At 38.3% G+C, this 17,966-nt stretch overlaps 1 protein-coding gene across 1 annotated transcript in view; it reads right to left on the reverse strand.

Moving 5' to 3' along the window:
* BCAR3 (BCAR3 adaptor protein, NSP family member) overlaps positions 1-17,966 on the reverse strand; it is a 113,459-nt gene that overhangs the window by 28,019 nt on the left and 67,474 nt on the right. Inside the window, 1 exon segment of the mRNA XM_074906581.1 lies at positions 9,827-9,866. Within this exon segment, the coding sequence (XP_074762682.1) occupies positions 9,827-9,866 (40 nt within the window).

The following is a 17,966-nucleotide window of genomic DNA, read 5'->3' on the forward strand; positions in this document are numbered from 1 at the left end:
TTCCTACGAGGTCCTAATTTGCACTTTAAGACATCCAAATACCTTTGAAAAACCTCATCTTTTATAACTAAAACATAGAAGCTTTAAAGTCATCTGGCAATAGGCTTGGTTTTCCTACTAGCCATCTTCCTATTAAGAAGCCATCTGCAAGTTTTATTGATCCTACCAGAAACTGGTATACATATTCTTGAGCTCCACCTACTGTCTGCCAATCCATGTATGAACATGAAGCAATTTTGTAATGTCTAATCTGTCTTTCCTTCAATTTATTTCTTGGATTTGAAAAAAAGGGAAGAAAATATGAAAAGAAATGAATTTCCTTTTGTTCAGAATTAATTCGCAACTTATGGCTCATACTTCTCTTTCCTGCTGGCTTAGCTGTCAGTAGTCTAACTTCAGCTTTGCTGAATGGTGCACACAAGAAGCCATTAACAAAATTGCTAACTTCAGATTTCTGTTTTTGAAAGCCTCCTCATTCCTGTCAAAGTAAACTGTGTGTTTGTCTGAGATATACACCAATTCCAAATCTAATTCAAAGATGAAAAAATTCTGTTACTTCACCAGGGTAAGTGGAGGCATTTCAAAATCAACTGTTTATCTAAAACTCCTGAATACCCTTAAAATACTTCAATTCTCTATAGAGTTTTGGATGTGTGGCACTTGAAAATAAAACTCACAAGCTACCTCAGCTCTGTGACAATTCAGTTTTCCAAAAGTCTTTACTAGCATGTATGAGTTTGAAGAGGCCTGTCTGCATCCCACATTTTTGCACAATACACTTCGATGAAGAAACAGCAGCAAGCTCACCTCAGCTCATACACATTACATCATCATAAACATATACATATTTTCAACATTCTACTAACAGAAGGATTTGAGGGCATGTGAGCTCTGGGTATTCTAGATAGCCAACATAACGTTAGACTCCCTCTTTTGTGTAGGGGCTTAGTTCCTAATCATATCTGATGTACAAAAATCTCAGACATAGCTACTCTTTGACAGCACACATTAATAGATGTCATACCAACCAAAATGTACTAATGCTCCTTCTGCTGACCTCTCCACAGGCCAAACTGTATCCAAACAGTATGTCTCCAGAAAGAGGTAAGATGTACAGACACGCACAATATACCAATCTTACTCTAATTATTATCCAGAAGCACAGCTCCTCTCTAGGCTTTATCATCAGTAAGAGTACCTGAAATGCTTATTAATAATCTGTCTTCCACACACTATATACTCACTCCCTCTTGTGGTTCATATGCTTATATACATTTAAAAATCAACTTCAGTAAGACATTGCTATGAAGGAGTTAAATATTTTCATGTCCCAGTTAACTTTTGGTATTAGTCTATCTTCAAAACTATGAAAATGATCTAACAACATTAGTAACTATCATTTTTTGGGCATAGTTCCTGTGAAACTATATTGAAAGCCCAAAATGAATAGAAAAATATGTATTCCACACAAGAGACACAGCTCAGCAACACTTAAGAGAAGATCAGCACTAAAGATTGTAAACTGTAGCCAGACCTCTGCTGTTATTAAGAGTTTAAATATCTCACATGAGAAGAAGTAAAACTCTGTGGCACTCATACCTTTTACATATATATATATACACACACACCCCTATTCATATACGTATATAAAAGCCACCATAAACTGTAAGAATTCCAGCTGATGCCATCACACAGACAGAAGGTTATCTTTTTCTTCTCTTTGTGTCAATTGCCATAAATATTTGTACAGAAATTAAAAATGAAAACAAAACCAAACTCACTTTACAAGTAGATTAAGTTTTATGTACTTTATTGCTTAGTCTTCACTCAGAACTTCAGATCCTTTTCATTATGCATGAGGTTGCTCTTACCAAGATAGACAAAATGTTCACTACAGATGAGGTAGAAAAAATTAGGCATGGCAAAATTTAGTACCTTCCTTTCTTCCCCATAGGTATCACTTTTGTGGGAAATGGCATGTTCTTTTCTGGCAAATGAGGCAATGCAGTGTGTACTGCAACACAATGGATTGCATCCAGGATTACACCTTGGCTTAATTCAGTAGAGGGAAGCACTGTGTTTCAGAAATGATCAATCACTTCAATAAGCGCAGTATCTGATAGAAGATACAATAACTCTGCAACAAAAAAGGATCACAAATCAAGTGAACCAGACAATGTCTTAAAAGTAAAAACCACCCATTTTTTCTCCTTTCTTTGAAAAGTAAATGCATGTCACCATTTACTGGTATTTCTCTTCACTGACACTGTCATTTTGACTGGAGGATACTATCAATAGCAACATATAACTGTCAGCATTTAAGTACCACAGGCATTACTATTTTGGAGAAAAAAGGATAATTCATTTAAATCCAAATTTCACAAGATCACTAGAGACAAAAATAAGAATATTTCTTTGTACATCGAAACTCTATCCCGTGTTTCAGATTCAGGCCTTTCCAGCTTATGTTTCTCATCTGTGAATAAGACTTGATAGTAGTTACTGATCATTTAACAAAGATATTGAAAAGTTCAACTAAGTTTCTACTGCCACTACTATTACTACTGGTGCCAAGGAAATTAGTGCAAAGTAATTTTATAGATGGTTTTCAACTCAAAGTTCAGTGCCATGAGCAGCTTTTGATGACTCCAGATCAGACATAATTTAAAAGATAATGAGGAATAATACAAGAAGTAGAATACAGACATTAACAGGGTCAAATTCGTGATAGGACAGATGTAAGATTAATCCGTAGCAGTCAAATAGAGAGAATACATGCTGCTCTAAGAATTACCAAAGCATACTCAGTATTACAAAAGGTGCTCAACAAGCAAAATACTCTAAACTCCATTTCAGCATCAGGATAAGGAAACGCAAGAGCCACTGCTAAAAGACTTCACAATACAGGCCAGAATAATTAGAAAGCCACTATCCACTTAACTGAATTCACAATTCAGAATTCATTCACAAAGAATCCTCCCTCCTCACAGTATCCTAAACACACACCCCCCAAAACAACCCATCCCACCCCCAAATCCTAGTGCTAATAAGGTCATTCAGGAATCGGGGGCTGGGAAAGAACAAAAAGCCCCAAACAGTACAGGATAGTAGAGAGGATCTCTCTACTAGGAAAACATGAACCAGGACAGTAGACTGAAAAGAGCATTCATTGTCTTGCAGAGCTGTAGAATCATAATTCTAGCATATTTACTGCAAACACCAGTGTAGATTTTATCCATCACTTTGCACCCAAAAGATTGCAGAACTGCTGACTCAACCATCTTTTCAGAGACTAGCCTGTTGGTCAAATGAAATACAAGATGAGAAAATACTGAAACTTGGGTATAAGATTCCATCATTAATTATGGGTAACTGCAATCTACAAAAAAAAAAGTTTTCATTAATGCCAAATAAATACAGCAAGATTCTCATAATTATTTTAGGGGAATTAACTACCTGAGAGCTGCTGAATTTCAACCACATATGTAACTCCTTAAATATTTTTTAAAATTTTCCTGGGCTGTTGAAAGCTTTTAGGAATAACTATAACACATACTTTCCCTCCAGGACCTACTTCTATAACTTAAGGGGGGGGGGAATCTTTCTCTGGAGAAAGTGCCTCTGGAGAAGAAAGCAACCAAATTCCAACAGTCAGGCTACAGACTTTTTCTTATTATGAAAGTTACAATGACATTATTATGAGAAATGTGATTTTAAGAGCCATTACTTCATTAAAAAAAATACACTTGCACTGTTTGTTCTCCAGCAGAGGGCAGTGTGCAACTAGCAACTATCCACCAAGCCTTCAAACGTGAAACTTCATTGCGAGACAGATAAATACATGTATTTAACATTAGATTAGCTCTAACAGGATCTTATCTTTCTGAATTATACAACTTGTATATAAAAGGAAACTTCTGTAGAGTGATGTTTTTGAAGCTTCAGGTCCTACTAAGTAGACATGGAAAAAAAGGTAAGTATCTCTGAAACATCACTGACACCAATTGCGTTGGATGACAAATCCATGATGGAGATGTGTAAAGCCAAAGGCATACTCATTTTCCCCTCAACAAAATACATTCCATCTGATAAATCCACTTGCTGTGATGCTGTTGCCCTTGCTGCAGTTGCAAAAAGGAGGGAAAAAAAAAAAGCTACAGATTTAAAAAGAACCTCCAGATCATTTGGTGCCTTAGCATCAGGTATTCCTCCAAGCTCAGATGCTTAACAGATAACACTGTCAGACAATGCAGAAAACCAACAAACTTTCTGCTCACAAGTCACAACTTGCATCGCAACAGGCAAGTCTCCACAGGAGTGATATACAGCAGCTCATGAACAGGTACACGCTGTAGTTGGCAACTTTTCCAATGGGGTGGGGATTTCTCTAATATATTTCCATGTCTAAAAAAGGCTTCTTGCAATGAGATTTTCAATGTCATCAGGAAGAACTCTTTCCCAGACTGTGACTACCTGTTGTGCTGACACAGATTTTTTTTCTAAACTTTCCCAAACATACATACACACAGAGATACAAACTTCACTTTTTATAGTATTCTTACCATATTATCTTCTTGGCACAGCTGAGAATGGTAAGAGTCAATCACCCGCGCATGTATTTGATTGGTATCCACAATATTATGAATCCGTGCAATTAACTATACAAACTGTGCATCAATAAACCTCCTCACCTGATCAAAGTTCCCTGAAGTTGAATTAAACCCATAAAATATCATCCTGTCTTGCAAAGCTACAGATAATTACCAACACACAGAATTGTCATCAAAATTTCATTTTCAGTTGCAATCACAAAATTTGCCATAAATGACAATCATTTCTATGACAGTTTGCTTTCTAACAAAATCAAGGAGTAGTAAAAATAGGGAAAAAACACTATGGGGCTGGGACAGACAAGCATCCTTCAGTAAAACTTTACAATGGAATCATGTTTTTCTGCAGCTGTATTTTCCTTAGACCAGTGTCAGGTTTTTCAAGTCTAAATCTAAATACAAACTTCCCTCATGACCAATGCTGAGCAGACAGTCAGTCATAAATTTTGTAATTTTTCCACTAATGGATTAAAATACAACTCCAAAACCTCAGGCCATAATAATACTCATCAACTCACTGCTGATAAGTATTTCTGCAATTATTAGCACTACTTCCACAGAAAATTCTTGAATGGTTTTCATGAAAGCAGGAGAGAAATCTGTTTTTCTTTCTTTCCACCCTGATACAGCCTTAATGATTACAACACAGACTTCTATTACAAGTTCCTAAAGTATTTAGAGTGAACAGCAATGGGACAGAAAGCTGTCTTTAGTTCACATGAACTTGATTAAAACAATTCACAAGAAGTTCTCTGACATACTCAAATCTGCCAGCACTTGATCCATTCTCCTCTGCAGGAGTCTGTTGATTGGATGTGCAGACTCAGGGTGTGAGAAGAACCTGCTGAGACTACCAATGGATCTATTATTTGGCTCATAAAACTTGTAAAAATCTCACAGAATGTACAACGTGCTATTGTATCCGTAAATCTCTTTCATGACTTGGTTAGCAGCCTGACTCAAAGCAGTCTGGCCTGTTTTCACTTCTACCATAAAAGGGGTTTTTGAAAGAGCCATTTAACTGTGACCATGGTTTCAGCAACACTGTGAAGACAAAGGAAGGGTTGAAGCCGTATGGACACTTCAGTACTAAGACTCCAGCAAAACAGTAGTTGGGGTTTTTTTCCTCAGAACTTGCTTTTGTATAATTAGCTCTCTTTATATACTGAATGAACTAATACATCAATATTCAAGATGCAGGAAACTGTCATTTGTGAGCTGTAATTTCGATTCAAGTATTGGAAACCATAATGCATCTACCGAGAGCATTCTCTAAAAAAAAAAAAGTGCGCCTTCAGAGGATTAATTTTATAATCAATTCTTTCTTTTATCTTGAACAGAATAAAACAGAAGAAAAAAAAATTTATTTTGCCTTTTTTCTGTCCAGAGTACTTTTAAATACAAGGAATTATTTATATTACTTTTACTCACCAGATTCTAGCAAGGAAAGTTTTGTATAAAAAACAAATTGATACACTCAGTTTCTAAGTTTACGATCAGTCTCTCTGGCCTACCTACAACAACACCTCCTTGTAGTCACTACTGCCACAATAAACACTGTGATATTCTTTTCACTGTGAAACAGAGCACACAATCAAAAAAATATAACCATGTTACTTTTCCTCAAACCTGAATGCTGTGCATTCTGTTTACAGTAGAGTCCAGTTCTGAAGAGATGTTGATCACTCCCCAGAAGCAGCACATTCTGAACAAGGATTAATTATCTTTCTTATGGGACTTAGAAGAAATTCAAGTAGCATACTTGCATCACAGCAGAACAGCACTAATTTGAAACTGTGAAGCTGCAGGATCAGCTCTGTGCCCAGCTTCCATTTTTTAAAATTACTTTATAGATCTAGCTAGTTTAAAACTAGCTGCTTGTCTTGGAGTCAAAAGACACCAGGTACTCCTCAATCGCCTGATAAACTGGATCAGTTATGAGGATGGCACATATCTGGTCATATTGGATCTACATTTGATCATATTGCATCTTTCAAAACAACTGACTACAATTAGCATGTCAGGGAGCAGCAAGAGTGGGGCTGCTCCCTAAGGGAAGGCGATCTGGGGGCAAATGGTGGGCAACACACTCACCAGCAAGATGCAGTCCCACAGCACCAAGATGTAAGCAAGCTGAGGAGTGTAATGACATCAACAGGTACCATCACAGTCCAGTAAGCCTCAGGCAATACAGGGTAACAGGCCAGGCCCAAGGTCCATCCAGGGCTTCCCACAGAGCACTTCAGGAACAGCACTAGGGGCAGGCGCACCTAAGACTCAGCTCAGGCAAGGCCTGAATGCCCCAGTCTGGGCTTAAGCAGAGCCCGTGCTCAGTGGGTTTTGGGTGGAGGTCTTAAGTGAGGCTGGTCAGGACACTTAAGTGCCCTCAGGGCCCTGACATAGTACATTTTGCTTGGGACTGTAACTGGTAGAATCAGCAGCAGCCAGACTACCCTAATACAAATTAAATTTGTGACATATACTGTTTTCAAGATAATGCAGTTTTTTACAAGGCAAATTAATCCAAAGGCTCTCTTCTCTTTATAGTTAGAGCAGCAAGATGAGAGAAACAAGAATCAGTATCAAGGCTTTGTGTACAATTAGCCTGTTCTGGTTTTGTTTTGATGTATGCTTGATATATCATACATGCTTAATACTCAAGTACATATATGTTTTCAGTCAATCAACACTTCTCTGCCTAGAGATGATACTAACTATATTTTCCTGTGCATCAGAAATATGAATCTGTTTCTCAGAACTTTGGCATCCTGAATCAGCAAAATAGGATTCCCCAAAGTGCTCTTGTTGTTTTCTCCCTCTTCTCTTACTACTTCTTCTTCACTTAAAGGTATTTTTTTCACCACTTAAGCAACATCTCTCAAAGGCTACCCAACTGGCACCAACCCTGCTTGCTCAAACTAAATATGCATACATTATGCGTCAAATAGACTTTTTGTAAATGACAATCTTGGTAAAAGCACAGCGACATGGTACAGAAATTTATTCTTTCAGCGTTGTAACTTGAGTAGGTTAGTGTTCTGCAGCTTATACATGACTTAACACTGCCATCATCATTTAATCAAGAAGCAGGAAAATTTATAAACATAATAGTTACCATAAGGTAAATCACAGAAGACAATGAACACCTACTTGCCAAAATCTAAGCCAAAGGGGGTTCTGTTGTTATGAATGCAGGTGCATCTTTTACAGTCATAGTTAACTGATAATAAATTATTGATAAGAGTCCTCCATTACTTGGCATTAATGATCATCTTTTGTGTAAGAATACATTTCTGGAATCAGTTTTGTTAGTAATCTGGACTTTTACAGCCAAAAAAATGTTTTTGGGGGTTATATTTATTAGAAAGCAATTTCTGTGTATTTTTCAAAGTTGTAGTTTAAGATTTCTTGTATCAAATTCCTGCTATACCACCACTGAACTGGGACCAAACACACAGTTCACTAAAAGCAGGGATATAGACAGGAAAAACTGAAAGAGGAAGGAGAAAAGAAAGGGATGGTAACCCTTATATTCTTCCTTGTAAATCTCATTTCCCCAGGCTTTCCTCCCCAACATCAAAGTTTTCATAACTAAGCTTAGCACCACTGCTATTGACAAGAGTCCAAGACAAGCTTCTACTAGAAAAGGTGAAAAGATCAGAAACCACATTTATAATATAGAACTTGCTGCAACAAGACAAGACACACATATTGATGAATTGGCACATGAAACCTCTGTCTTCTACTTGGCCATATTATTAAAACTGTAACAATGTACTCTGTACAGCATAGTGCAAGATACTCCGTAAATAAAATAGAGCAATTAACATGTCCTCCACTTTGTTGCCTTTGGCATCCCCACTTCTACAGTACTCTTCGGAAGGCTCTTGGCCTTCTCTGATACTTTTCCACATCCCAACTTTAGGCTGGGATTGAGGCCAGGGACCTTGCAACACTGAGCTGTTTAGAGCAGAATTCCAGCAGCAGTCCTCAGAATCCTTTGGCAGCCCCTTTTCCATGGACCTTTGTGTTCTTCTCTTTCCCTTCTCTTCCTCCAAATGCTAATTCCTACCTCCATCCTAATCCTAGGCAGAAAGTCCAGCAGAAGATCCTTCCATACTTCCAGGCAAATTAATTCTTGGCACTTTCCTTTGCCAGTCCCCTCTCAACACTGCATTACAGTCTTCTAGTTTACTTCTTCAATCAACCTGAACCCTGATCCAGGCATCTCTCTGTTTCCCTCAACTATGAAAACTCAGAGGGAATTCTAGCAGCAGAACCCTGTTGACTGGCTCTCCTCAGTCTTCCTCACCCAAACTCTAACCTGAAGTAGAAATTCAGATATCTGAGAAATTCAGGCTGTCCACATGAACAGCTACAGAAATATCCTACTTTCAGGGATAACCTGTGTTTATCAGTCACTTTTTGGAAGAATATGGTCTTCTAAAAGCCAGGGAACAAAGCCCAACAATTAAGTCAGCCCATCATTGAGAGACATGATAGAAGTCAGATTCTTTCAAGGTTCTGAGAAATAATACCCACTTAAATGAAACATGTTGAAAGGTACTAATTCAGTGAAAATTATAGCACCACAAGAGATTCCCAGTACAGAATCACATCCCTAAGGCTTCCTCCAAAGTTTCTATATTGCCAAACCCAGACTGATTTTTGAATAACATTTATGAATGCTCCAGAATATTTTTTTATTTACTCTAACAAAACTTTTTTTTTTTTTTTCAGCACTCTAATCTTGTTCAAAAGGAAAACAGAACTTAAAATTTTTCCAGCATTCCAGTTACTTTTTGGACCAGAATTGAATTTTTAACTGTAATGTTAGTAAGTACATTGCTAAAACCATAAACCTAAATCTCACATTTTTATAATCTTTTCAGATGAAAAACCTTTCTTCTTTTCTTTCTTAACCTTTTCTTCCCCAGAAATACAGATTCTTTTAATGTGTTAATAAAGGCAAGATCATAGGTAGTCACTATGTAACTGAAAAGAGGACTCAATATAAAATTGCAACCTACCCCCAAAGCACAATTCCTACAAGTATTTCACTGAAACATGGAAAAAACAGTCTGACATATATAATTGGTTTTTCTGTAGCAAAAGACAGACAGAAGCACTATTTAACTACAAATGACTGGAAATGCTCTGGCAGCACTCATTATATACCAAATAAAATATTCTGAGGGTAAGAAATGGTATCTTACCTTAACATATTCCAAAGTAGGATCCAGAATATTCTGATCTCTGTAAGAAAATGGGGCAAGGAGGGAGAAAGAAAAGACACAAAAACAAACAAACAAAAAAAAAAAGTGAGTCCAAATATAATCTTATGCTGAAGAGATGCATTCATATGAACAATAGGCTACTGCATCATGCTAAAATCCTAATTAAAAACTGTGTCATAGCTAGATGGTCTATGCTATCTAACTTTTAACAAATACATAAATCACCGATTTCTTCTAGAAGGTCACTCAGTGGACCCACTAGTAATTAATTTGGGAAATAAAGTTAACTATACACTTTTAAGCAACCAAAATAAATCTCGAAATTTCAGTAGATGGCCAAAAATACCACCGAAAACATTTTATATAAATTTAAAAGAGAGCTCTCCCAATGGCTTCTAAATTTATTTCTTTCCTTGTATATTTTCCCATTTAAGCAACTGCTACTGACAGCATTTAGAGTGCATTGCTAACACAAGCAAACAGAAAGTAAAATATTCACTTTTTATATAAACAAAGCCAAGAATCCATAGATTTGCAATAGTAGAATGTTTTATTTTATATTTGGAAAAATAAATATCATTCTTGCACTCTTCTAAAAAAGTTCTCAAAACTATCGTAATTTCAACATTACAATTATTTGAAAGCCTGATAATCAAGTCATTGCCCTGTTTTAAAAAGAAAAGATCTCTCTCCAGGTTTTCTATACATACAGGCGACAAAGGGCACAGAAGCCTAAGTGAAGAGCCCTGTGATGTTACAACTCTTTCTATAAATAGAAGTATGTTTTCAAAGGTTTTTTTATATTTGGTTCTGTCTGAGAACTAGCAGTCTGCAGTACATGACTGGATGCTTTCTACAGAACCTGTGATGACATATACTGTGCTGCCTTAAATACAAACATGTAACAGGCAAAATGAAAACCTTGCAAACTTACAGAGAGATCAAGAGCTTGCTATTGTGATCAAGTTTGCCACACAGACAACATATGCCTCATAAATTTAGAAACAGAATCCTGTTTGGTGGGTGTTGTTACAATTACGTAACTCTGGAAACCTAATAAGTAGTTTCATATGTGTAGAAATTGGGTTACACTGCAATCAACCAACCTAGAATACAGTCTCTAAATTCCCTGCGTTGTTTTGAATGCAACGGTGTATCAGCTGAAATTAATTTATTATTTTATACTCAGTTTTTAGTCTGGTTGCCTAACAGCTTTTAATCCAGAATACCTAGACAGAGACAAAAGAGAGAACCCCCACTTTTTAACCCTGCCCATAAACGATGGTGTCTCGGTTGTTCAGGCTGCATCATGGGTTACCGTTTCACGTTATCCCAATATTAATCAAGGGTCCATTCCCAGCTCAGTTTAAAGTAACAACAACAACGCTCCCAAATTCAATGGAAACAGAATTTGGATCATTTGAAACTTCTTCCCAGCCAATATAAAAAGAAGGTGCAGCTTGGTAACTGTATGCACATAAAATATGAACAAGCATACCAGAGAAAACGGGTGAAGCACAGAGGAAAAAGAAAAAAGTTTCTAAACGGAAATAAATTTTCTTTCTCAACACTTTCCAATTTGACTGGGAAAAAGAATCCCATTCTTAATCCGTTTGGCAAAGTCATTAAGCATGGCTGAACTCTTCTCACATTCAAATGATCTGCGGGAAATTCTGCCAGTAACAAATGCTTCTGAAAAACTTTGCAGTTTAGTTCTTCATTTCCCTGTGGAATCTTTCAGGACAAAGGGTCTACCAGCACTGCATATGCAACACGCTTCAAAAGAACAAACCTGAGCAATAAGGCTAACAACTAGTTTACGCACTTAGGCAGTGAGCATGTTTTGTTATGGTCTGCATTTACAAACTCCACTCCTCCAGACTAGCCTTGCTACAGACTCCACTGTTCCCACCATCAGGTACAAGTCAAAAGATCTTTAGGACAGATCAAGTCAAAGCAAAATGAAAGATGCAGAAAAGCTTTAAGACAAAACAGTCTCTTTACTGTTTTACTTTATAAAGCAGGAAAACCTGAAGATAGAGGGAAAGAAGTGACCTACATTTCCTTCACCATCGATACATGTCAAAAACGTTTTGAAAATTTTGGCTTTAGGAAATGGATGGTGTAATAAATCTCTTCACAAGTACTATAATACCTAATCTGGTAAGAGGTTCCACAACAAAATGTAGGAAACCCTGCAATTCACCACAAGCACAGGTTGTACGTAAAGATGTTTTGTTGTAGCCCTATTCACCTCAGATACCTTTCTCCTACCAGATCTACCCATCTCTCTCTATCTTCCCTTGTTAAGTTTTCACCTTTGTGCAAATTTCTTAAAGTTATTCTCAAGGAATGATAACTTCCACTGATGTGCAGTAACTAACAGTAAAGATTAACTATTGCATTTTCCTGTCATTCAATTCCACCATAATACTGCCACATTATATGCAAAAAACCAGATTAAGCAGCCCAAATAACTAGGAACCATGCATATAACTAGATCACAAAAGTAACTCCTGAATCTCAGCTCTGTTAGCAATGATGATGTGCTCCTTTATGCCATATGCTCCCAGCAAAGGAAATCTATAACATCAGGAATCTAAAAAGAAAATATAAAGCACATATTTTCCTTGCCATTTTCCCTCTTAAGGAGTCTTAACAAAAATGGTGAACCTACATTCTCACTTTGTTTTACATGATCTGCAGAAAAAAAATGCTTTCAGATAACTACCACATCAGATGAAAGGTACTTGCATGCTCTGCCATCTCTCAAACCAATTCAACTGAAGGGTTTTTTTAATATTACTAAGTTCTTCAGCTTTCATCAGATTTTATTATGTTTCAAGTAATGGCAATGTTTACCTTCATAGTAAGCTTGACTTTACAGCTGTATTCATTTATATCTGTTTACCTTCAACATGTATGTATTAGAGTCTGCACATAAGTCAACCATTACTGTGTAAACTGTAGGGTCACAGATTGGGTTTTATTACACATTTTGGCTTCCTAATAATCAGATAAGCCCAAGTTCCATTCAGATAAAAAGCACATTTAATACAGAAACATGTCACCTGGAATAGAGAAGTTTTCAGAACACATCAAGGTAAACTGTTAGGTAAGGGGTAAGGGCTGTAGTAGAACACACAGTACTGACTTCATGCTCTTTCATACTCATTCTGTTGAAGAAAAGAATTTAAGAAAGGGATGCAAACACACCCCAAAATGGGAATCCATTTTGGTTATTCACAGAATAATCTAGGTTGGAAAAGACCTTGAAAATCATCCAGTCCAACCATTAACCTAACACTGACAGTTCCCAGCTACACCACATCCCTCAGTGCTATGTCAACCTGAGTCTTAAAACTCTTCCAGGGATGGGGACTCCACCACCTCCCTGGGCAGCCCATTCCAACGCCCAACAACCCCTTCTGGAAAGAAATACTTCCTGACATCTAGTCTAAACCTTCTCTGGCTCAACTTGAGGCCATTCCCTCTTGTCCTATCACTTATTACTTGGTTAAAGAGACAAATCCCCAGCTCTCTGCAACTTCCTTTCAGGTAGCTGCTGAGGTCTCCCCTCAGCCTCCTCTTCTCCAGACTAAACACCCCCAGTTCCCTCAGCCGCTCCTCGTACGACCTGTGCTCCAGACCCTGCACCAGCTTCGTTGCCCTTCTCCGGACATGCTCGAGTCATTCAATGTCCTTTTTGTAGTGAGGGGCCCAAAACTGAACACAGGAATCGAGGTGCGGCCTCACCAGTGCCGAGTACAGGGGTAAGATCCCTTCCCTGTCCCTGCTGGCCACGCTATTGCTGACACAAGCCAGGATGCCATTGGCCTTCTTGGCCACCTGGGCACACTGCTGGCTCCTGTTCAGCCCGCTGTCAGTCAGCACCCTCAGGTCCCTCTCTGACTCGCAGCTCTCCAACCACTCCTCCCCAAGCCTGTAGCGCTGCTGGGGGTTGTTGTGGCCCAAGGGCAGCCCCCAGCATTTGGCCTTATTGAAACTCCTCCAGTTGGCCTCAGCCCATGGCTCCAGCCTGTCCAGGTCTCTCTGCAGATCCTCCCTACCCTCGAGCACATCAACACTCCCACCCAACTTGGTGTCATCTGCAAACTGACTGAGGGGCACTCGATCCCCTTGTCTAGATCATCAATAAAGATGTTAAACAGGAGTGGCCCCAAAACCAAGCCCTGGGGGACACCACTTGTGACCGGCCACCAACCAGATTTAACTCTGTTCACCACAACTCTTTGGGCGCGGCCACCCAGCCAGTATTTTACCCAGTGAAGCGTGTGCCCATCCAAGCCACGAGCAGCCAGTTTCACCAAGAGAATGCTGCCATTCATAATGCTGCCAGACTCTATCACCTCTTTTCATGACAAAACAAAATAATTTTTTTAAGCATTTTTTGGCTCAAAGAAACACCTTACCACCACCACCCCACTGGGAAAAAAAAAAAAAAAAAAAGTAAAAAAAAGCGCCTGTAATGTAGTTAAGCCATTCTCCTAAGTAGTGCAAGACCTCTGCTGACCCTCCACATGCACAAGGTCTGTGTGGAAACTGTAGTAGCATAAACACTCCTCCAGTAACAATTCATCACTAAAAGAAAGCAGTTAATCATCCCAGTCAACCTTCACCATTCTGAGGCTGTCGTAGCCAGAAACACATTCTTTCTAGAGCATCCCTACTGACACCTGACAACACCTTTCTCTCTGCTGGCTGATCTTGCAGACATACAACCCTTTAATCTCTCCCTGCTAGTCCTTGGAAACTATCTCCATTTCAGTCCAGCTACAAGATTCTTATTAGAATCAGGGTTGGGGTTTTTTTTGCATGTATGAGTTTCTCACTGATATCACCAAGAAAATATACAGAGCTTGAAAGTCAGGCATGGAGCTCCAGCAACCCTACAAAAAGATAAAAACAACAGAAAATGTGGGGCTGCTCTTTGTTTCCCTCTTTCTTCCCTAAAACAAAATCTGTTGCAACAATGAAGAGCTTGGTGTCATACTGGTTGGAAGCGACTGTCTATGAGCAAGTACTGATACCTTTGAACACCGTGTGGGAACCAGTGGTAACATCTCAGAAAACAGGGATTATCATTTTATGTAGACTCCCTCAAGATACAGCTGAAGCTAACTGACATGAGAAAAGGGAATGGAATTCAGATGTTATTGGATGCTATTCTTCCACTTCCCAACACCTCTAAATGATAGCCAAATGTGTGGGAAGAATTTAAAAAGAAAAAAAAGCGCTTTTTGAAGTTGTCAACATCAGCAGTCATCAGCTAAAAGGAAGAAAAAATTCCTATAAGCAATGTGAATTGTACTTCTGGTATGACAAAATGAATACCCCATACTGCCAACTCTGAATCCTGCATTAATTTGAACACAATGAGCAACAAAACACAAAAATAACTAATCACCCTTTAAAAAATATTGGATAAAATTGTTATGTACTCATAATCAATGCTACAACTGAAAAGTTAAATCCTGGAGTTCTACCCCAACACAAATTATTCAGTTCAGTGGGTGCAGAATACCCAGAATCTCAGTAACTTGGAAGCAGACAGTCTTTTTTTCAGACTCTGAAGTTTGTCCAATAGTTCTCTCTAACACTGCTTCAACAAAGAACCTTTAAGCTGATATCCTGTAATCTTTAGCTGTTGAAAACCTCCACCAACAATTGTACATTACCTCCTCTCATCACTGTTGCTGTAAAGGATCCTGCAACATACAGACCTTGACAGACGAAGCCATATTAAGCATCTGCTTTCTTCAGGCCTTTGGCACCCTCACAGACATATCAGCCACGATTATACATTAGTTTTAACAAAATTTAAGCATAGACACAACAGTATTATCAGAGATGCCCAAATCCTCACCATCATTCAACTGTCATACAGAGACTCTTAGAGTGATGGAAACTGATGAATGGCCCTGAAGCAGCTTTGTGCTACTTCACACTTTTATAAATGTACTTGTGGAAAAAACACTAGGACATGTTGCCAGTACTTGATGTATGAAATTATGTTTGTTTATTTTAAAGTAACCTTTGTTGGGGACACTTTCAAAAGCACCTCCTTTCTACCACACTGAAAGAGTGATCCTGAGAAGAACAATCTTCTCAATAGTGCCAACACCAAATCAGTGAAGACAATACAGGCTCAAAGGGAGCCTGAGAAACTGAAAATCTACGAAGTTGTTGCATGGCTGCTTACAAAGACAGAACTGCTATGAAGACTAGATGGGATCAAATGTCTTCTTCAATTTGTGTCTTTGAAATCTCTCCATCTATGTAGATTTAAGACAGACACTACTACTTAAGTATGAAGGTGCAAGTTTGAGCATGCAAGACATACTGTGTTTAAGTATACATACTGCAGACTGATCTTATTTGTACTGTAAACCAGAGTAAAAGATCCAGTGATTTTGTCCTCCAGCAGCTTCTGCTTCACACACACACACTCCTACTACATTCCTAAGGCCATTCCACCCTTCTGTCTGCAGCTGCACAACACCATGGCCATGACTCATTCAAACACCAGTGGAAACAAGTGCAAACTGCTATGACTGCGTAATGACCTGCAGTTCATACAAGAAGGGTAGGGACTCTTCAGCAATTAAAAACTCAAGAAAAGATACACTGTACTTTTCTTAGAATTAAATGAAATCTTAACTCATTCGAAGTGTTCAGAATGCCACTGCAAAGACAATGGTACAGCCATTTACCACTTCAACATTCTGCATCCCCCCAACTTTCTCCATTTTACCTAATACAGCAGAAAAGTCTACCCTATTTTTTCTGCCTTTTCCCAATTTCTACTTCTGCACCACATACAATACTAGTCTCTACAACCTGTTCAAAAGTTCAGATTAGATACCTCCATTCTTTTTCCTTTATTTTCTTTAACATTTAGGAGTCCCAGAGTCAAAACTCTGTTCTTCAAAGCCCTTCTTAAATCTTCTACTCCCAAGCCTGTTACAATGGTGTGAAAGTAGAGGTTGGGCAGCAAGACTATTGCTTATCCAAAACGGTCACTATTTCTACAAACTTCATTACATTTGTGCTGTCTATACCTTCAGCTAGCAACTCCTTACAGCCAGTGCTTTAGTTGCTGTAATTATTCAGAATCCATCTCCACAAATTTTTCAGTGTTCAAAAATAATTTAACCTTGTAAAATGAATATGCACATTCCAAAAAGACTGACAAATGCCCAGCAGAATCATAGATTCCATTTATTCATCTGAAATTCATGTAAATCCAAATACAGTTTTTCAAAATATGGTTGTCATCTGGCTGATAATGTCTTTCAGGAATGTGTATTTGGACTGAAGCATAGGAAAGTTAATCCTCTCCTTTAGTACTGAATAAGATGATGGTGGAGGAAGAACTGTCCTCCCTACTCCCTTACCCCAATTTAAGAAGCTCATTGCGCCAAATGCCTCTCTACACTGGATATTGCAAGTGAGCATTAGGAATAATTCCCCTATGCGACATTTAACAATGCTGGGGATATTCTACTCAATTTCACTGATCTCCTGCTAACAGAAATTTATAACTGATCACTCATCTCCCCACATCCCATCATCAAAATAGATGGTTTGTTGTTTGACAAGTTTGCACCAGTGAGTTGCAGCAAGCTCAGAACACAACTCTGAGAACATGCAACCTTAGCACATTAAAGTGGCAAAAACTGGGCACAGAAGTACTGTTCCTTTATTGGAGCTGGTTACCAAATATTAGGGATAGTTGATTTCAACTTCATCTGTGCTAAGGGAACTGGTTTCTGCAGCAGTAGCTGGAATTCTTTAAATGTGGAAGTGTCCAGTTATCTTATTACCAGAATAGACAAGAAAAATCCACTGGCTCTATGCTTTTTTTCAGCTACAGAATGGAAAGACTGAACCTTTAAGAAAAACAAATTGTGAAATGTAACAAAGCAGTTCTAAGTATTAAGAAGGATAGCAAGGGTATGGAATGAGGTATGAAGAACTGACTGTAGTTTCTACAGTATTTTCAGAGGCCAGCAGGTATCTCACAAGCTATCATAAAAATATGTATCAGACCACAGCATAGGAGAAAGTGCAATGCTTTTGCTAACAAACACTTCTT

This window comes from Athene noctua, chromosome 5, assembly GCF_965140245.1.
Source record: "Athene noctua chromosome 5, bAthNoc1.hap1.1, whole genome shotgun sequence".
Lineage (NCBI taxonomy): Eukaryota > Metazoa > Chordata > Aves > Strigiformes > Strigidae > Athene > Athene noctua.